This window comes from Hylaeus anthracinus, unplaced genomic scaffold (assembly GCF_026225885.1).
Source record: "Hylaeus anthracinus isolate JK02 unplaced genomic scaffold, UHH_iyHylAnth1.0_haploid 27398, whole genome shotgun sequence".
Lineage (NCBI taxonomy): Eukaryota > Metazoa > Arthropoda > Insecta > Hymenoptera > Colletidae > Hylaeus > Hylaeus anthracinus.
This window is the reverse complement of record NW_026535201.1, coordinates 1227-23621: the sequence shown is the minus strand read 5'-3', so window position 1 is coordinate 23621 and position 22395 is coordinate 1227. Positions and strand designations below refer to the sequence as shown.

General features: G+C 37.1%; 1 protein-coding gene across 3 annotated transcripts; it reads right to left on the bottom strand.

Annotated features, from left to right (window-relative positions):
- Nucleotides 1-7822: 7822 nt before the first annotated feature.
- Nucleotides 7823-19850, bottom strand: LOC128893381 (heterogeneous nuclear ribonucleoprotein 27C-like). Of its 3 annotated transcripts, XM_054154295.1 has the most exons (8): nucleotides 19685-19850; nucleotides 18296-18503; nucleotides 17942-18128; nucleotides 15897-15979; nucleotides 14993-15383; nucleotides 12409-12609; nucleotides 8871-9026; nucleotides 7823-8243 (listed from the first exon to the last, which is right to left on the bottom strand). In XM_054154295.1, the coding sequence occupies exons 1-8, from the start codon at nucleotides 19720-19722 to the stop codon at nucleotides 8209-8211; spliced, it is 1299 nt and encodes a 432-aa protein (XP_054010270.1). In that variant the 5' UTR covers nucleotides 19723-19850; the 3' UTR covers nucleotides 7823-8208. The 3 variants fall into 3 exon arrangements, with proteins under 3 accessions (XP_054010270.1, XP_054010269.1, XP_054010272.1); XM_054154294.1 differs by having other exon boundaries at nucleotides 7823-9026; nucleotides 19685-19848; XM_054154297.1 differs by lacking the exon at nucleotides 12409-12609 and having other exon boundaries at nucleotides 7823-9026; nucleotides 19685-19846.
- Nucleotides 19851-22395: the final 2545 nt, after the last annotated feature.

Sequence of the window (22395 nt, the reverse complement as noted above, 5' to 3'; positions counted from 1 at the left end):
TCATCGCGACAACACTCTCTCTTCCTCGCTCACGTTAACTCTCTCTCTCTCTCTTTTTGTAAATAATTCTACTCTCGCTTCGAATATTTCTCTCGTGATTACTTCTACTTATTAATCCTTTCCCTTCCTCCCTCTCACTTTACCCTATCTTGTATTCTCTTATTAACTCTCGTGTTTCGCCGTACTCTCACTTTCTCACACTCTCTCAACTCTCTCTCTCTCTCTCTCTCTCTCGACTCTACATCGTTCCTTAAAGTGAACCTTAAGGGCAGAGACAATGCGCTTTGGCCTGGTACGCGTTATTTTTTTTCTTTTTTTTTTTTTTTACTGCTACTGTGCTGACAGCAGGGGTGTTCGACTTCCGGTTTCGTCTCGAATTCGACGAACTTCTCTCTGTCATCTCTGTCGACTCGACGTTCGTCTCTTTTTCTCTCGTTTCTCACGTGGCATCTCTTTCTCGTCGAGTTCTCTCGTCCTCTCGTGGCACGTGAATTATCGTCTCGGAGAATCGGACACCCCTCTCGGTACAGAGAGTTTTCATTTTCTGGTTTTTCTCTCGATTAGTCTGCGGCACTGGGACTAAGACGGACAGAAAGCGTTGCGAGCGTAAAGATCCTTAAATGTATCCCTTATTTCTGAGGTAAAACACGACGAACACGGATACGTTACTTTTGCCGCAGCTTCGACGTCGCGTCGGCCCCGTACGATTGTCGTTTCTCGCCCCGTGTTTTTCACCCTCCACGGGCAAACTTGGCCGACGCGACCGAATCTCGCCCCGAACGCATTTTTTTTTCAGCTGCACATCGTTATTTCGTTTCGTTTACTTTTTAGTATTTACTCTTTGTTCCGCGTTTAACTATAGTCGTTCCACTATAAATATTCTAATCGTTCGGCTCGTTGGGGGGCACGATCTTACCAATATAATGCTAAACGTTACAAGTATACAGGTCATGTTATTACAGTTAACAATTTCATTTATTATCGTTACAATCGTCCGACTATTTTTTTTCCCCATTACGTTTATTTTATCCTTATACTTCACGCTAAAATATGATAAAAGGTAGATCAATCGACTTCTCGACTCGTTCCGATGCGAGACAAAGCATTCCAAACTGTAGGAATTCCATTCACCAAAGCACGAAAAATCGTTTTTACGTTTCCCGTTTTTGTCGTCGTTCTCGCGAGAGGAATGAAAACGTGACGCGACGCGATCGACGATTCGCGGCGAAACGGGCAAACCTCGAATTACGAAGAAACAAAGATTTACAACTCCCACAAAAGCTCATTCTTGGCGATTCAAACTATTTCTTATTAAACAATACATTATGTTACCCGTTTCTATTTTTATATACCAATATATCTCTAGAATTATCCATTTTCAAATGATCTCTACATTAAATAATGTTTTTGTGAAAGGATTCAATTTGTAATTCAGCGTCTAATTTCAATGTTTACATTTTGCCAATTATCACCTCTCGTTCGCATATTAAATTCGCGAATATTTAATTCCCCGATTAAGATTTCAACTCTTATCCAACGAATAACAGATAAAAAGCTGTTTATCTCTCTGCTCCTCTTTAGATTCGTATCCAGGTAAGTTTGCCCGTCCCTGCCGCGGTGATAAGAAGTCTGCAGATTAGTGGTCATGTACGCGGAGCATCTACATGGTAGCTTTTAACAGATAAAGACGTAACAGTATCGTGTCCACGGGCACTGCAGCTTACAACTGCACACTGCAGTTTTCAAAGATTACATATACTACTCATTTATAACTCCTCATTTAATAACTCCTTATCTCTGCGAACCGTAATCGTCGATCGCGAAAGGGTCACATGAAAATGACCCGACACAGATCGTGACTAGTCTCGACTGATACCAGTTTCGATCGACACCGATATCAATGGCGATTCTACGCGTGGACACTTTAGATAAATCTTGAAATTAAACGAATGAATATCATAGTTAATGCCAGTGTCAATCTAAAGACGTCTCTGTAAAAACTAGCGAACTCTGTGTTGGTCCCTTCCATGCGACCCATCGTAAACATTCCCCTCGTTGAATAGTTACTGTTCCATTTGTTTATTTCTATCATCCGTTTGTTTTTGGAGGCTCTCGAGTACCGTTCCAACGAAGCAAAGTTTTTCCCTGTTACGTTCGTCCGTTCCGTATTCGATCGCCGAATTTTCCTCCCCGTTGCACTCGCCCTCCCATTCCCCATAGTCTCTGAATTGTGAAAAGCTGAGTTGTGAAGTGGTATGTGAACATGTGTGTCGATGGGTGTGTGTACACGTGTCGATTTTTGTTTCGCGCATACGTTCATCGAACCCTTCTACGTTGATATAAGTTTTCCTCTCGCACTTATAGCAGGGCACTTAACGCAAATGTACATTTAGAATTTGCTCTCTTACGTAAACCTCACTTTCGCGTGTCTGTGTCAACGTGTGTGTCTTTAAACCTGTACGTTTCCCTCCGCTACTATAATAATAGTTCTATTATCGTTTCCCTCCGTCAAAGACGACACGATTAATTTGTCCTCTGTAGTTAGAATGTAATTCCTTAACTGCTTCTATGTAAACGTTATTTAGAATATTTTTTTTTCGGTGTGTACGTGTACGCGTGTACCTGTGTAAGCGTGTCTCCCGCTGTGTACGTCTCTATATGCGTTGCGCATATGTGACACACATTCCCGGCGTTACCTTATCGTTAAATCCGTTCGTCGGGTTTTCTCTCGAATCGCCCGAAAATTGTACCGATTCACGTCACGCATATTCCCTATATCCATCGTTACTGCGACCGAACGAGTGTCGGTTAAGTTGAACTTTAATCGACGTTTTCTTATTATTTTGTTTCTTTACTTAAATTTGTTACTTTACTGTTTGTGCCCGACGATGATAACGATACTTGGCAACAACGCGAGAAGTTACGGAATTTTGGGAGCCGTTAATCGAACACAAGGAAACCGATGACAGACGAAGAATTGGCTCGGGCAGCGGCGTGTAATTAATCACCGATGGATATTTGCGCTCGGATAGAGCAAACGATCAATTTAGCGAACGTTTAAACCGATTCCGTATGGCAATGAACTTTTACGAACGTTATTCCGTACACCTTGGAAAAAAATGCCCGCCGCGCGATTCGCGTTCGAACATTCGTTTATTTTTTTATTTTTGTTTATTCATTATGCTTTCGACGCTGTTCTCTCTCCGTCTTTGCATCAACAAACAAGAAGGGGAAAAATGCGAATGTTGAAGGATCAATCGAAAGGTAATAATACAAGCGTGTAAAAAATGCAATGGCCAATACGTCGTTGTGGTACCAACTAATTACATTAATATCCATTAAAAGTACGATTAAACTCATCGATAAACAACTCGGTTTCTCGTTATAGATTACAATATGAGTAGTAAGTATTTTACGTATAATTATTTAATTATATGACCAGTCTTCAGTGAGCGGGACGTCAAGTATGCGTTAACGTTAAAAACAGACATGTAACGTCCCCGGAATTATAATATATTTATTCGTTTTTTTCCTTTGCTTTTAAATATTGAAACGCTTAACCTTCATTTTTATTTTTCATTATTTACCTAAAATTAAAAGATTCAACATGCGTGCACTACCTAGTTAAATTAAAGACAAGAAAAGGAATACCTAAAATATAAATTACATCTTCGAGGAGTTCGTTCAATGTAACGAAACAAACAAAAAAGAAGAAAAAAAAGAATAATAAAGGAAAGTAATAATGAACAAGATCGAAGATACAGATATTACAGCGAAACTAGAATAATAATTAAGAGGAAAATTAAGTTTACGAAATGCATGAAGTGATGGACAAAAAACGGTATACTGTAAACGCACAGAAAAAGGTCGAAGAATGAATTTGATCCTACGACTGCGTAGAAAGAGATGAGAATACTAAATGTATGTAAAAAGTGTAAAAAGTTATCTCTATCCTGTTAGTAAAGTCGAATTTCTTTTAACTCTCCCCGTCGCAGTGCCTTACGATAATAACGAAATAATAAATCTAACAGCTGTCTGGAGTTTTTTCGATACCTAAACCTTAACGTACAATTAAAGTGGTCTCAGTCCTATGAATCAACAATAAATATTAAACGGTAAAAATACATGATTTGCTAACACACGGTGTCGCCACAAGAATGACAGAGTCTTCTCTCGTCCGAAAAGGGATAAAAAAAAAAGAAAAGAAAGAAAAATATTACCTCAGCCTAAAAACGTATAAATACAAAAAAACTCTCGCGAAATTGTTAGGAATAGGTGAACCTAGCCAGGGAGAACTTACGAAACGATAAGAAAGAATAAAAAAAGAAAAAAATTAGCAAGGGGGAAAAAATTAGAAATGCATAAAAAAGACAGTAACAACCCTGAGAGCAAGCCGCAGTTCGCGAGACCGCGAACACGACAGGTAGTAACAACGGCTAGAATCAAAGTATCTTTCCCTATTTGCTACGTATTTACGTTAATTAGATGCATTATCTCTGTATTGAAAAATACTAATAATATTGCGTTAAATATAAATATATTATCTGTTATAATTATTTAATCGTCAATTATTTCGAATAGTCCCGCTAGTTTCCCGCTTTTCCCGTCGTCGTTTTGTGTTATCTGTGTGTGAGTGTACGTTATTTATTATTTTTTTTTTTTATTTCTTCAAATCCATTGCTACCACTTTCGCTCGTTATTCACGATAACTATTAACCTCCGACCGTACCCTAAAATATACGTATGTACACAGTGCGGCACGGCAGCCATATTTCATTAAACTTTGTATCATTTGTCGTTTCCCATTATTTATTTATTTACTTATCTCTTTTTTTTTTTTTTTTACTTCGTTCCACGCTGGGGTAAAATTTAAAAATCCCTCTGAGACTCGTTAATTATAATATAAATTAATTTACCGCGCTTACCGATTCCAACAAACACATTAATTATCGTTAACGCGTCTATAAAAACAAATTGTATCGATAATCACTTTCTCCCAACGCTTTGCATACACTTAAAAACCTTTAAATTTATTATACGCTTTAACTTTATTTAAAACTTGATAATTATAGTAGTAAGGAATACAATTAGTTAGTTAGTAATAATTATAATCATAATCGATACACTAGTGGTTCTTGTTTACGTTTCGTCTATTATATTACTTTATAAAATAAGTTCTGAAAAAACAGCCGTAGATATAAAAAAAAACCTTTTTTTTTTATTTCTCTCTCTTCTCCCTCTCTCTCTCTCTCTCCCTCTTTCTCTCTCCCCCTCTCTTTTGCTCGATCTATAAAATCCGCCTCTTTCTCACTCTCGCGCGCCCATGCGTTCCCGTTTATCTTTCTCTCCCTCCCTCGCTCTCCCGCTCTCTCGCGCCTTTCGAGTAGGTATTAAATAACATATTTATTTAGAACAACCACAAAGTCACCGCTACTTTTTTTCGCGTTTATCTATATAGCTTCTTATCCATTTACTATTTTAACTCGGATGTTCGATATAACTTGAGTGGCCTGTTTAAATTAATTTTCTTTTAACTTTATTCCCTTTTTGTTTCATTTAATTCTTCCAATGCGCGTAGAACTGTGTACGTGTTGCTTGTGTATCTGTGAGAGTACGTATTATGTTACGTGTTTTCCGTGTAATTACCATAACAATTAGTGTAAAATTGGTTAAATGTTTGATTGGGCTCCCTACTCGTCTCTTCTTGTCGTTTTAGTTTAGTCAAGTAAACGTGTTATTGCGTTGATCCCAGAAGTTTCCACGAGTCGCGTTTGTTATGCTTTCTCTTCATTCCAGTGACTTTTACGTATCCCTGTACTACAGCGCTACGTGATACTGTTAACAAGAACTCCCGACAAGGAAATACACCGAATTTAAACGCGAAAAATGGTATCGAACGTTCGAATGGTTTTATATATATATACAGAATATAAGTACTGTGTACGTAATCGATTAGGGAAAAGTCGATCTGATGGCGAAGAAACTCGATCGATATTTTTTCTGTTTACTTCCGTATTATTTTAATGCGATGGAGACGAAGATAAGAGACAAATGAAAGAAATAATCGAGTATGAGTAGTCACATATATGTATAGATGTATATGTATACGTATATACATATATATGTATATATATATATTATTTTTATTTGTTTTGTCGCGAGTTAAAATGCGTTTACGTTACGAAAGGGCACTGCAATTTGACAAGAAAAAGAATAGTCGCTATGAAGAGACACACTAATCGTATTGAGATCATAACGAGGAAGCTTACTCAAATTGCTGGATCCATTATTGTAACCTACTAATTACCTTGTGACATTGTAAAAAATTTAAAAATTACATTAGAGCGTAATACTTGCGATTTCTTATTGACAAAAGTAAGACACAACGCGACCCGCTCAGTAATAAACATGAGCATATTTGAGAGCATTCTTCCGAAATATTTCTTGTTTAGAACTATGGTAAATCCTACAGAGTAAATACAATTAAGTCATATATTTAATCAGGTAGACTTTTCAGATCGGTGCCCCCCGCCGAGAAAAACCGCACACAAGTTTACACAAATACCCCTCCCTCCATCCTTAGATACCATGATCTCATCTCTAATCATCTAGAATTTAAAAACACTTATAAGCATCATCGTACAATATTTTGTAATTACCATAGACAATAATAATAGTGTGTAATAGTAGTGCAATCGTAGTGGTTGCAGTAGGAGCAGTCGCAACAGTAAATAGTGATAAATAGCTGTAAATAGTTTTATAATGGTAATAGTAGTATAATAGTAATAATTATTATAGAAGTAATAATAATAGTAACAATAATTGTAGCCTTAAACGTGCCTAATAATTAACTATTATAAATCCGAGGTAAAAAATAAACTAGTTTCCACATATTTGATGCAATACAGCCGTACAGAAACCCGTCTGACGGTTAAGAAGTTCTTATGATACAATTCTTTTACGTTCATTTTATTTTATTTAAAAATTCATCATCATCATCATCATCATCATCATCACCATCATCATCATCATCATCATCATCATCACTATCATCATCATCATCATCATCGTTTGCTCGTTTTCGTTCCCGTCCTTTTCCTTCCGTGCGCGAAATAAACTCCACGAATCGAACGGAAACGGAAAAGGACCGGACGAAACTAAATGTAGAGAAATGTGAAAAGCGAAAGACAGTAGAAGAAAAAAAAAAGGGGGGGGGGGGGAAATAGACAATATGTCTAAGACGACTACTATAGTGATATGACGTGAAAAAGTAAATAAAGAAAGATGCTTAAGGAAACTGCACCCTGCTGTCAAAGAGTTATTAGATTAATACATACATCATATTAAAATGATCTAGTTTTTATTTTACACTATCTCTGTAGTTTAGGTATAAGTCAGCCTGTGTGAACACCTTACTTAATTATTTCATTAATTACTCGTTACGTTTTTTCATTTTCTTTATCCTTCGGTTATCCAGCGTAACAACTATTTAATAAATACGAGATCGTGGAGGGACGGGTGTCTCGAAATGTGCAAGTCAAATCGCTGACATTCCACTTGGAGACCGTTAATAATATTAGACTTCTTTTATTTATTATTCTTATTTTCAAATTACCGAAGAGTGGTTTACTAAATGTATAATAATAAGGAGGTGAACGAGCGTCGAAATTTGTGCCATCCACTGAGAATGAAATTCTCAAAAACGAGATCTCATTCACCCCCGTCGTAAATGCTGTTAAGTAATTAATGGTTTCCAGCATTCCTCGTTCTTTACACTCGCTTTTTTACTGTTTCATTTTCTTTTATACGTCACTTAATTCCAACTCGATCTAGTTTATCCTTATAATACTTCTATGTTTCGCTTCCTACCCTCTATCCCAGTGCCATACACAAAAAATTCGCTTGCACCATGGGTGTTCCTTTTTTTTTTTTATTTTATTTTAATCGTAAACTCTTGATCTCCCTTCGTTTCGTAAGTTTTCTGTTTCTTTTGCGTTTGTCCGTTTTGTTTTGTTTTATTATTATTTTTTTTTTGCGGTTTTACCTCTCTTTTTATTTTATTCTTGAGTAAGTATGACAGGTTCCGTTCCTCTCGCTGTTTTCCAGTTTATTTCGAAACCCGACAAGATCATGGGCCGTTCTCGCGAGCGATCAATGAAATCAATGTTTCGAGCAACCTAACACCCTCTTTTTCTTGACGCTTCCGTTTTACAAACTTGGGCAGATGCTGCCGTCTCTTCTCTCTTTTTAATGCCGAAAAAAGATATGTCGTAAAGTATCATTTGAATCAACTGCGAATACGACCGCTCGCGAACGACATGCTGGCTCGGCTAGAGACATTCTTTGCTTCAAAAAATATAAAGAAATGAAAAAAAAAAATAGAGAAAGAAGACGAAAGTAATCGCGGATTCGACAAAACCACCGTCCACGCTACAAAGAAAAATTCCAACCACAAATACTCCCAAACGTGATCGATTCCAGAATCCTGTAAAAAGAAAAACTATCGATATTCAAACTCCCTAAAAAATGAACTACCGACAACTATCAATGTACAACGATTCGGAAACAATGCGTCCCCGTTCAAACTGTTCTCTTTCCATTCGTTCGCAAAGAATGTCCCAGGATCCGAGCGCAGATTCACGATCGATATACAAGTTGCGTTTTCTTTTTGTTATTATTATTGTATTTTTTTTATTTTTGGTTTGCGTATTTTTTTTTTCCCCCGAATATGTAATAAGAAATACCCCACGAGCAAGGCCAAGCCATTCAGCGCATCTCTCCATCACGGGTCAATTAAAATGGTCATGAGGTTTGCCACTCTTTGAAATCAAAGCCTTGCTGGGGTTTAGGGGCGCTGGCGGCATACCCACCTTGGTTGCTTTCTCCTCCCTGATATGAACGCTGAGGATAACTGGTGTCAGCGTAATTACCATATGCGGAGTACCCAGTGTAATCCGGAGTCTTAGCCGAACTGCTACTGGACCCAGGTGCACCTGAGCCGGTTGTCTGTCGTGAATACATATCACCTGGAACATGGATTTTCAACCTGACATTATCCACCCTCGCCACTTACCCCACGTCTCAATTATTCAGAGAAGCTGGAACTACTTCCAACGAAGATACATTTTCGATACTTTTCGCCCCGGAATGCTAAGACGATAAATGATCAACTAAGGATCGCTAACGCGACGAATCGTTCAACTACGGCATTCTACGGTCGAAGAAGAAAGCGCTCGACGAATAAAACTCTGAGCATGCGTTTCGAGAAACCTACCGACCTTCCTTAGAAAACAAAATTAAAAGGCGACCGAGCTTCTCCAACGAACGAAATAAGTATCTAAAATATATCTCGAGTATCTTTTACTTATTTACAAATACGTCAGTGTGTGTTCGTGTGTGTACGTGTTCGTTTGAAATAGCGTAATTATATTTGTACAAAAATGCTGAGACCAGTACGGTTTTTTGGATTTGGATACGTGAAGCATGTTCTGCTCTGTTCGCTATCTCGTTTTTCTATGCTTCGTAAACAATTGCAAACTTATAGTGAAATGTAATTTCGTAAAGGATTCTCGAGGAAATAAACTTATCGCATAGAACAAGCGGAAAATAATACTGATCTCAGGTTTTCGAGGACGAATCGATGTCTATCGTTGCTCCGAGACTGAGTTCGACTAAGTTGATTATTAAAACGAACTTCGTTCTTCGAGATCGATATTGAGTAACGAGAAATTGCAACAATCGTTGGTGAACTTGGAACGTTAAGACATAAATTCGTCGCAGATTCTGCAGGTAGGCAATAAAGGAAATGAAAGGAGCGAGAGTAGGATTGCACTATCATACATTACTGTGAATCAATCGTTTTCAGAAAAATTTGAATCTTTGATCTCTTTACGACAACGCCTTAAAATGTAATATACATAGACATATTCGAAAAATTAGTTCCAAATACCTACTCTATTGCTAACAGTGCCACGACAATAACTAGTGAAAATATTAAAAAAAAAAAAAAATAATAAATAAATAAATAAAATAACTTATCAAAGGGGTACTGGCCAGCTATTGTTTCTAGGAGGTACTATTTAAAGTAAAAATAAACAGACAACCAACGTAAGTAGAAAGAAAATACTTGTATTGGTTCGCATAGGACGAGAAGGTGATGAGACAATTGAAACGAACAAAAGAATTTTTTGAACCAGAAGTGAAATGACGGATGAATAAGTGCGAGACTCGTATGATCACTACTATAGCTAGCTAACAATCATAAGCATAAGAAGTATTCTAAGCGTAGCTCCAATCTTATGTTTTCTACGTCTAAGTATCGCAAAAATTTTCTTTGCTATTTAAACTTCTCTCAAATAATTAAATACATATTTGTGATTCGTACACGATCGAAAGGTACATGCTTTTGTAATTCTGCACGCAACAAATCAAGCGTTAAAGACACGAACATCGGGATCATCGGTTAACAAAACGAACTAATAAATTTGCAAGTATCGAAGGGATTTGGAGTCGCGCGGGAATTTCACGGAAGGGGGTGGAGGCAAAATTTGACTCGTTGGAAAAGAACGTAAATCTCGTCTCGTTTGAAATGTAAAGGAACAAATCGTTATCATTTTTCCAACCCCTATGCGCAAAAGCTCGTCTCTTCCGTAATACCCAAAAGCCGATTAGTATTTGTTAACAGCGACATTGACACAGCCAAATGATGAAATGCTAGGGACGTGCCAGATTTCGATGAGACTTTGCACAATTGTTCGTTGATCCTTGAGAGTTCTTGAGAGTATTTTCGGTAAAAAAAACACCATTCGTATCAGACTATCGCATTTATTTTAAATATTAATAAATATCGTGATGTTTCAAATATAAATTGTACTATTTTCGACAGGTCTGTGATATGGTAGGAGCAAATTTCCGAAAAATTCATTTTCCTTCCATATCTTCCCCATTCTTAAGAGAATATTCTTTATTAAAAATTCACGCCCTAAGGGTGAAACGTTAGGAATACGAAACATGTTACAGTTCTCGGACTGAACCAACGAGCATTCGTGCAAAGATTTATTCGAATCAGGATCTGACAGCTCGCGACGTTCCCTTATCAGTGGCATAATATTACGATAAACCACCCTCGCAATGGAACAGCCTCGAGGCGTTCAAACGGCACGCAATTTATTAAGAAGCAAAACGCGATCTGGCCGCTAAGATCACAATCATGCCGGTATTTTGACAAAGGATGAATGATTACACGGACGAGCCATCGTTTCGTTTCGTCGTAAACAATCGATCGCTAACAAAGGAAAGGGAGGCATGTGTTAACCCTTTGCACTCGGATGTCTCTTCTGACATCGTAAATCCAGGAAAACTTTATTAATGATTACACTGAATAAAAAAAAAAGTAAAACTTGTAAAAGTGTACGATTCCTTGAAAATTTCTATTTTCAAATAGCACGAGGAATCAAATTCGAATATGGTAGATCTATTAAGATATACAGGGTGTCCCAGAATCAGTGTAAGAACTGGAAATGGGAACTGAGACGATTCTGAACCAGAAGTTCCTTTGGAAAAAGATCGGATGATGGTTCGTTTTTGAATTATTAACGAAAAACCGTCGACCAATCACAGCGCCCGAGTAGCCCGCGCTCAGCCGCGAGAGGTTGGCCCAATGGCTAACTCAATGGTTGCGATTGGTTCGTAGTTTTTCGTTAATAATTCAAAAACGAAGCGGCATTCGAAATTTTCGCAAAGGAAATTGTGCTTCAGAATCATCTCAGCTACAGTTTCCCCCATTTCCGGTTCTCCTACTAATTCTGGGACACTGTATATAACAAATCTGAGCTTGTGTTACATGGAAAAAGAATGCGTGAATATTCTACGCCTTAAAAAAGCGACAAAGAACATTTGTCTAAGAGAGTAAAATATGAAAACATATTTTGTATGACACGGTGCAATTCGTGAAGATAAACAAGGAAGCCTAAGATTGCAACTTAAAGATAGAAACTATCGATGGCATATCTACGACTGCTTCACACATAATCACGTACTAGTATAAAATTTTGATCGTTGACATAAATATCTTGCTCTATCGTAGACATAATAATGTCTAAAGATTCGTACAAGCTCGAGTATCGTTACAGTAAATCACATGCCTTATAAGTTACGTTACGGCGATAGGGCACGATTCCTGCACATTCCGTAACGAAACGGCTCCGAGTGCAAAGGGTTAAAAAGAAAATACAACCGAGAATTCCAGAGGATGTCGGGGCCTCGTTTAACCAAACTAAAGTGAATATAAAACAGAAAACGAAACAGTAGATGACTTTAGTTTAGACTCGAATAGGTGAAACTGGAGCTGTATGATGCGAAAGGGTGGAAAGAGGAAAGACTTTTGTTTGACTGAGCTTGAAGACTCACCCTGCGGGCCAGAGGGGTTCGAGTTGGAGTTGGGCTGCGAGGAGTTGGGCTGAGGGGGCTGAGGTGGTGGCTGGGTCCCAGGAGGAGGCCCATTCTGTGGCATGTTCCAGGAGTTCCAGGAACCCCCGGGCCCGCCCCCCGCAGCCCCGCCAGTACCCGCCGTGGGCCCGTAGCCCCCTGAAGCGGCCGCCGCCGGCCCACCTGCGATCATCAACCACACAAAACACGTGTCACCGACCACCGTCGTCTTCTTATGCTTTTTTTCAGGATACGTTTACACTGCAGCGACCATGCTCCGTTGCAGAACACGCTTGAAGTCCTCGAAATGAGCCCAATTCCATGAAACGACGATTCGCGAGGGTGCCGATAGCGAATTATGGTTCTCCACCGTCAACAACGGTCAACCATCGCAAACGACGATCTTTCCTGCTTTAGGAGATGAACAAACTCGCGGTTCTGCGTCTAGGGCTCGTTTTCACGAAGGTACGAGGGGGTAATGTCTCCGAATGCCCATTATACTTCGTACTACTTGCACAATTGATTTCAAGGCGTTGTTATTACTATATGATGATATATAATTTCTGGTCCACGATTGTAGGAGTATCAATGCTGGTTTGATGCTGAGTTCTCAAGAGTCTTCGTACTTCAGCAACAATTGTTTAACCCTTCGCTTGAGAATAATACTTTTAAGACCAAAAACTATGCCAGCTCTTATGTCCTTCGTGTATGTACTAAACCGAAGAGTGCAGATTATTTAAGTAAATTCGAGATAAATTAGAAATATAATCACAGGTTGAAGAGTGCAAGAGACTCGGCTGGAATGGCAAATGTCGATTCAATTAAGCCTTGAATGAGTTACTAATTAAATAACGAAGCCCCGGGGTCCCTGCACAATCGTCTAAGGGTTGGCTGAATCACCGAAGCATATTCACTTTTTAACTTTAAAATTAATCTCTTCGTCACGCCACTGAAATACATGATTTTTCCAACAAAGATCACAATAAACGAATTTTCGTAAACGTATAAACTCGATATATTAATTTGTCTGTGCTTGTTATCTTTAAATGCTTCAAGTGCATTTTGCGCCGTTTGTTGTAACGCGCGCGCTCGTCGCAGCAGTGTAAACGTACCCTAACTTGGTCAACCACTTCAGTGCCAAGCATGCACCGGTGAGCGGTGTTTCAATCGAGTAATGATATCTTTCAAATGAAATACGTTTTGACAAACGCGAGCACATGCTCACCGTTCTTTCCGGCGACAATTCTAGAAACCGCTGGAAAAGATATGTGGACTTTAAGCAACAGACTCCGAAGCGTTTCAATCACATTTTTCTTTTATAATGTCTATCGCTAATGGTGAACTTACCTCTGAATCTTCTCTTCTGAAATAATGTGATGATAGTTTCTTCTGCAGAACAGTGAAGGCAAATTTATTGAATGGTATGTTTCTATGAGTGTAGGAATTTGAATTGATAACGCGCAGATTAAGCTTGCCCGCTCGTTGCAGTCTTGGCACTTGAATGGGTTAATTTTGCTTATGAAATTTTCTTTTCTTTTCTTTTTTTTTTTTTCTTTTTTTTTCTAGTCTGTTTAACGGAACTCGTTTGACGTCGTTCGACTTAAACGTTCGTGCTTGGCTGTCTCAATAGACAATCAAGCACAAACTTCACAGATAAGATTATGAGGTCCAATGTTTCAAAAGTGTTCATTGCGTCGATTCAGGCTCGAAAAAATGAAGGCGGAAAAATAAATATTGAACGGAATTCGAACTGTAATTACTTTTTTTTTTTTTTTAATTAGGCGATGATTGCATTCGTACGAAGGGTGAAGCGAAACTGTCGCACGGTAAAGGAATGTAGTAGCGCTGGAAAATACGCTACGTTTGAAGAGTGTATGGTTATCGAGTGAATAATGAGCCTAAATTGACACAATTTGATATTCATTTGGTATTTATGATGTCCTATTGTATTCTCTTTCCATGATATAACCTCCAGGGGGCATCGAAACAAAAATTTACAATTAATTTGTACATTATAGGTATTTGTTTTCTCATGTTCTTATCTTTCTCTTTCTTCTCCTAACATCTCCAAGGAGGATGGAGGGGGAGAGGACAGGATCAAAGTTATTGTTAATCTTTATAACTATGACCTTATCGTGTGTTGTCCTAACAAATGCGTAAATGGTATCGACATTGACGAATGAAAACTGAATTATCGTCGAAACAGTGTTATTCGAATTTGAAAGTCAACATTGCCGCTATCTCTGTCTCTCTTCGTTGCAATTAAAATACCGTACAATCGTTACGTCTTGTTTCGCAACAAGCGAAATAACATGGAAACATTCGCGGCTACGATCGCGCGTATAATTCGAAAGTTGAAATTTGAAATGCGTTGAAAGTTGAAACGCGTTGAAATTTCTACCGTAGCAAAAATCGAGAGTTTCGCGATTGGAACATATGTCTTTTTTAATCCTTTCAAACTCAAAACGTATCCATCAACGTTACTGTTTTTAATTCATATAGTCGAATTTGAATAAGTGACTAAGAATTAGAAGAAATTAAATGGGAACAGGTCGTAACGACTCACCATAACTTCCGTAACCTTGGGTGGCTGCCGCAGGCTGGACGTTGTAACTGCTACTCCACTGATGGTGCGGCGGTGGTGGGATTTGTTGCTGCTGAGGTGGACCAGGTGGTGCACCCCAACCCTGAGAGTTATACTGAGTGGTATAACCAGCGTATCCACCAGTCTGAGGACTGGTGCCCCAACCCTGATACTGCTGCATCATGTTCCCTGGCGGTCCCATCGGACCACCCATCATAGGTCCACCCACGTGTCCATTCGGACCACCCATAGGCCCCATATTCCCAGCCATTCCCATCGGAGGTCCACCAGGTTGCGGTGGACCCCACTGTCCCTGATGACTGTCGTTCATTTTGCTAGAAGAATCTCGTGGTTCGGCACGCTTGATTTCAACCTGAAACAAAAAACGAACGGAATCACAGGTAATGCAACTTTCCACTATCCCTCTCAAGAATTTAACTAATGAAATCACTAAATAGGACTCCAATTTTGATCAAACTAAAATAACCCCATTGTTGCCTCAATGAATCTCCTTTCGTAAGTACACAGTTATCTAAGTTTGTTAAAACTCGCCAAGTCTTACATAAATTCTAAATATATTCTAATTTCTTTTTAACTTTTATATAACGCATGATGTACGGTATTCTAAATCTTTTGTTCTTCTTCTTTCTTTTTTTTTTTGTTCTTTTTAAACTGACACTTATATAATAGTAACTAAACGTACAGTCATTAAGCGTAACACAGTACGAAAAAATTGTGTAAAATAAAATAAGTACTATAACTAACATTAATAATATATAGAACTATGTGGTACATAATCGTAACATTATATTAACAGTCGTACTTATTATTATTTTACATTACAGTAATCTAATAATGTATATGCTAGTGTGTAGGTATGCTATACCTGTTTTCCATTTAAGTTGACGAAATGCTCTGCGACACACCGGTCCACGGCATCTTCATCCTCGAAGCTGAGAAAGCCAAATCCTGCCGTCCAAACGTGACAGTATATCAAAAATTGCCCCATATGTTTATACAACAAATACAATGTTTTATTTGTTTTTATATATATATATATAACCCCGACTCCTGAATTTGTATCATTGCATATTAGGCTATCAACGTTACAATTCATTTTTGTAAATTTTTATTTGTTACAAGCTGGTCCATTACATCTAATTACTTTTGTTGCATCAATGATAATAATAGTCGTTAGTTTCAATTTAGTATATCTTTTATGGTTTATAAATAATACTTATTACATGTAATTTTAATACCGATTAAAACATGCACCTTGTGAAATTTTTAATTACTTATTATAACTATTCATCTTATATGTTTGTAAAGGTTAAAATACTTAATCTAAAAAGTTTATGATGGCTGATTTTAAGAAGCTCTTTTTATTTATATTTCTCTCGAAATTAGAAATATTTAAACAATCATAAGATTGATGGGAATTAAACGATTAACATTAAACAATGTCAAATTAATGTTATTTAAAGTTATGTGTTATGTTAATAAAGATAGAAGATTACACTCCTGAAAAACTTTGACTAATCGTATTTAACGAAAGCCCTTGTTAAACGTGTAAATAATTTTTAATTATAGAAAATAATCTGTATTGTTAGAAAAATAAAATGGCGCGAAAAGAGGTTTTCGTTGAACTCGTCGAGCACGCTAACTTCTTGAATGCAGCCACCAAATGTAAAATAAATATTCAAAGAAGAAATAAATCGAGTCTGTCATCGTGAACGTGGATAACTACGAAATTTTTAATCGTAAGAATACCGATGTTATTGCAAAAAATTTTTGTGCACTAAAAGGCCACTGAAAATTAATATTATCCTAATTTATGTAAAGATATAGTAATTATTAACTGTAGACTAACATTTAAGATTAATAATTTATATAATATATACCAGTTAAGGATAAGTATAATTAAATGAGAGTATTATTCAGTGGATAAGATAATAGATGGATAATATCTAATAGAGAACAGGATTTACAAAGTATCTTACTAATAACTTAACTTCGACTTAAGTTATGTACATTTAACTTATGTACTTAATAATCTATTCTTAATAAAACTTAGCCAAAATCACAATATGTATAAATACATTTAATGTAATTTAGTGTAACATAAAGTATCTTAATATGTTTTAAGGTAAGACAAGGCGAATTATTAAGAGTAGCAAAACAGGATAAGATAGCTAAATAAATAACTATATATAATGCATATAAGTTTCAATGTATGGAGAGGGACCTTAAAGTATTTCGTAAGTATATGTCAAAAACAAACAATATTAATTAAGAAGTCTATGAATCAGGATGTATTAATTATAATTACTAAGGGAAACAAGAGCAGGGTCATTAAAAAAAAAAAGGGTAATCAAGCAGAGGAAGTTCAATGACCATTTATTATTGACGCTTAAGCGTAGAAACATATTCACCTTTTAACTAATTATCTGCTAATTCTAATATTCATATTCAATCTTTACATGAATGACTGGATAAAAATTTTGATATCGTACTTTCAATGGGTGTGCTGCATTCAAGTCAGAATTTTTGATTCGATGTGTACGAAATATTACGATCAACGCGTACCGTATAATACATGCGCGCATGAATTATTTGTTTATGATATTTCTTTACAACATTGCACATATTATTTGTGTTATGATTTTAGAAAATATTTAATTCAAGAATTCTGACTATGTTCCTAGTCACGCGATAAACATGATGACATAAATAGTCGACTTTAAATGTTTAAACAATTGTCTTTCGTAGCTTCCATAATAAATAGAATAATTAAAAAAATATATGTTAAGATATACGAAAATATGGACAGCATTGCTTTTATTAGGCTAATATTGTATTTGTTATAGAGATATAATGGAAACTACTCCAAACAATGCCACTGTATAAAAATAGTAATCGTTATGTACTCACCCCTAGATTTTTTCTTTTCCTGGTCATACATTATCACTACTTCCATAACTTTGCCAAATCGAGTGAAGAAGGACCTCAGGTCAGTTTCCGTCACGTTGCTTGGTAAACCACCAAGAAAAACCTTTGGAAAGCCACCACTACGTTTCGGCTTTTGTTGAGTGCGCGGATTACAGGGCTTGGGATCAATCTGTAACATAATGTAAATAGTTCGTTAAACACGTTTTTAATTTAAAATTTTTAAAAATGTCTATTACATATCATGGAATAATTACGAAAAAATTGATTGTTTTTTGGGGCAAAATTATTTAGATGTGTTTCTTATCAATGCTTTTCAATTATAAAACCAATACATACTGTACGCCCATCGAGTTGATGCGGCCCATTTTGGAGAACCAAGGGGACATTAGCAGGATCGCTAAACGTTACAAATCCAAATCCACGACTGCGACCAGACTCACTGTTCTTCATAACAACACAGTCAATTACTTCGCCATAACGGCCAAAGTATCGCTGCAGATTTTCTTGTGTTGTTTCCCAGGACAAACCACCAACAAACAGCTTTCTGTAACAAACAGATGAACAATGATTAATATAAATACACAAAACACGATTACATAATTAGTATTAATGAAAAAAAATACAAATATCTTTGAATACATACAAATTTAAGAAAATTTACTTTATTTAAAATTTTTAAAATTTTTTAAATCTGTTGTAGGTCTATATAAATAAACTCAGGTAGATTTATCATTAAATATGTAGTATATTCAAATTAATTCTTTATAACTACAGTAGTTCTGAAATCATACTTGTTATCTATACTTTTGAGGTTTGATTAAACTGTTATCAATATATCAATTATGGTTTCGGGTTAATACCATGATCTATAAACAATCTATGTGTAAGGAGGATTTTAAATAAAGCTAGAATAAATATAGCATACTCTGCAGCAAATAGTTTTTTACTCAAATTGTAGTAACCAATGTATTATATTACCCTTGTTTCATCGATAATTTTTCAAGTCTTATAAAATTTAAGAAAGAAATTTCATTCTTATATACAAAAAGAGTTTCTCCCCTCGAAACTGTATTCAAAATTTATATAAAAATCCAAGCATGATTCGCCGCTTACCCAAATACCTGGCGATATTCGGGTCTAACGAAATGCGTGGAAGAAAATCCACGCAGCGAGGGAGTATCGAAATGCACTCTGATCTTTCAGGATATAGAGCATAAAAATAGAGAGTCTAGAGCTAAAGGATGTAACGAGCAACGATGCAGCGGCGTACTTTCACGCCGAATTCAATCGAAAACGTACGATTTTTGTCAGCCAACCTTTCCCCATTCGGGTCGTTAGATTCCTCCGGAAAAACGGGCCAGCTTTTCGCCGGATGAAAAGACCCGGGGCACAAGAGCGAAGAAACCGGCATCGGTGAATTATTCCCCCCTCGCGAGAAAAACTACACATCCAACCGCTCGTTGCTTCGGGGAGAAAAAAGTTTGGCTTCGTCTCGTACGATTTCTTCGATACGCGGGCTCCGATGACGTTTTACGAGACGCAGATAACCGTTTTAACTCGAGATCGGACGTACACGGAGGAGGAAACGATAGGCACGAAGTAACCGCAATACGCAAATGGAGATCCCACGCAATAAACTCGACGGGCCGTGAACGCGTCCCGATCGAATATTTCTCGCGTGGAAAAGCGTCTACGAACGGTCGCCGAGACGGAATTTCTACTCACCCCTTTTCGTCGTCGTCCATTTCGGTCTTCACTCTCATAATATTTCACTTAAAACTACGAGAATGTTGTTAGTATTAGGGCGCGAATGGGAATATGGCACGATGCTTAGCGCGAACGAGGGTAATGGCTCCCCACAATGAACGCGACGTCGAGAACAGAATGTAAACGTAACGAAGCGACTCGCGTCACTTCCGCCGAACGACTAGTCAAATCAGCAACCGTGCGCGGCCTCCACCCAGGGACGGTCGCAACGGAACCCTGGGCCCTGCGACTAAATAATATTGATGAAGAAAATCTTGGTTTAAAAGAAGAAACATTAGTCCAAGTATTAAGTGCTTGTTACATATGGCAATTTCAATCTTTGAGATATTGCGTTCTTTTAAAAGAACGTTTTGAACATGGTTTTTGTTGTCCATAACAAACATAGAGTCTTTGCTGTCTATAGTAAAAATTCTGTAAAAATTCATGGCACTAGGTTTAAGTCACTACTAAAAAATTCAAAAGGTTTTTTGAATAAAAACAGTTCTTTCTTTAACGAACCAGACTTTATATACGCTTTGCTTCGTACCTTAAGTAATTTGAATTTGAATTTGTAATTTGGCGCGTCCATAAAGCGCGTCGATTCTTCTTTAAAAACATAAATACCAACACCATAAAGGGAAGTAGTAATTAAATTTATATTATAACAATCCACCCAAGAATCTTATCCTTCGTTTACTTAATGATTAAATTGTAACATCTTAATTTTTAAGACCTTTTATCGCCATTCTAAATAGATATCTTATATATCTATAGACTTATGCGTTAACGACCCTATTTTATTTGTTATCAAAGTTACTTCACTAAGTTTATTTCACACTCGTAACTTATATTCGAACGAGTAAAAGCGTCCTTTTCGTTATTAAAAACGTAGAATATTGTTGAAATGTACAAGTTGTGCGTTTGGGGTCGCGATGCATTAAGTTTCGTATTGGCACGGTCCTGAAAAAGATATCGCGTATAGTTGGTGAACCTAACCTCCGAGGAAACAATCGATAAAACGCCTGACAATAATTTTTTCCTTGTAATAAGAAAGATTGAATGGAAAGTACACGCCAGTCAATATATTAGTTGAATGCAGTAGTGCATATGGGTTCAACGATCTGTCGTCACATAGCTGATTCCCGCCATTTTGTTCTGAGATCGGCGCCAAGATTCAAATCGACTACTTCACAAACAATCATTTTTGCGAATATTTATGCAAATTCGTATTTTTACAGGTTCAAATTGTAAATAAATGTTTGAATAAACCATACCTCGTCTTCTAAACAATCTAACGTTAATATTTTATATATTTTTGCATTAATGCGAATCCTCACAAATTATCTCTTCACTCGACATTAATGCATGAACATCCGCGGTCTACTTATCACGAACTCCAAGTTTAATAACGAGAGAACAAAAGTAATCATTTTCTTCTTAGATAGAAAGCAATCTTCTAGCCGTTGCATAATGCATAAGAGCCACCACATTGTGCAATGCATTACTCTTTCTACCGGTAATAATTTCATAAGGCACTCGTGCAGAACGACGCGAGCATCGAGTCCGCGTAATTTTACACGTTATTGCTCTGAAATTTAATTAAGAACGGTTCGATTAAATCGGAAATGAAATACGCACAGAGACCAGTTTTTATTTCGCGGCAAAGGTGCCGCGCAAATCGTGCTCGCGTTAATAAACATGTCAAGTTATTAAGAAAATTGTAGAACAGACTTCGAAAGTAAATAACGGATAATTTAAATGATTCGATATTTCCTGAATATCTCTTGCCCCCTTTTCACTTTAATCATTCATGCCATGGAAAGGTAAACTCTCTTATCTGATAATACCGTGATAGCAAGAAATCCATACAATTGGAGACCCGTCGTAAACTTGCAAAAGCTATGCGTCATTTCTCCATAACAATTTCATAAGTCGCTCCGAAATACTTTTAAGGTACGCGGACACATTTTCGATGATTTCGGTGAATTTTCGGATTTTAGATACGCGAACAATGAAAGCCTGTTCCCGGTTTCTCCTTCACGTAAACCGACGAGTCTTCATCGTCGAGTTCACGCATATGTTGTCAGCGACAGCCGACTTCCCGGGAAGCTATAAACTCTGCACGTTGTCGAGGAATTGTACCGGGGATGTGTCCCAAGCCTAAACCATAACATGTGTATAATTCCGAGGATTGGTTCGTCTCATTTCACCGTCTTTCCGCCCGATGGATTTCGTCGAGCTGCTAAAAATAAAATTATTTAACGTGCCCCCGTCGCGAGTGTACTTTCCGATTTCTGAGTCATCCATCAAGCTGAATCACTTTCGTCGAAAATCGACATACTGCAGGCTTAGAAGTGTTTTTTCTAATTCCGTGATAATTAAACTGTGGACTTATGTATATATATTATTATTAGAGTATATATATTTTTAGTTAGATTTTTTAAATGGCGAAGAATTCATTTAATTGTAAATTGAAATTTGCTTGTTGATCGAGTTTGGCAATATTTCATTCGAGTGAAATGAATTTTATTGGATATAAAAAGCAGTTCAGGAATTCTTCTTCACCATTCGGTAAAAATTTAAGTAAATGTATGTATACTCGAGTAATAATATAAATCTCGAGACAGGAGACACTAATTCGAGACGATATTCGGATCGTGTTTCTAACGTTTTTAAAGCACACCTACGTT

Excerpts from the sequence above, each read along its gene's own strand:
- LOC128893381 (XM_054154294.1), bottom strand. The coding sequence starts at position 19,722 with ATGAGAGTGAAGACCGAAATGGACGACGACGAAAAGGG. Across the intron at positions 18,504-19,684 it reads ATGGACGACGACGAAAAGGG|AAAGCTGTTTGTTGGTGGTT; the intron begins GTGAGTAGAAAT and ends TGTTTGTTACAG. Across the intron at positions 15,384-15,896 it reads TCAACTTAAATGGAAAACAG|GTTGAAATCAAGCGTGCCGA; the intron begins GTATAGCATACC and ends TTTTTGTTTCAG.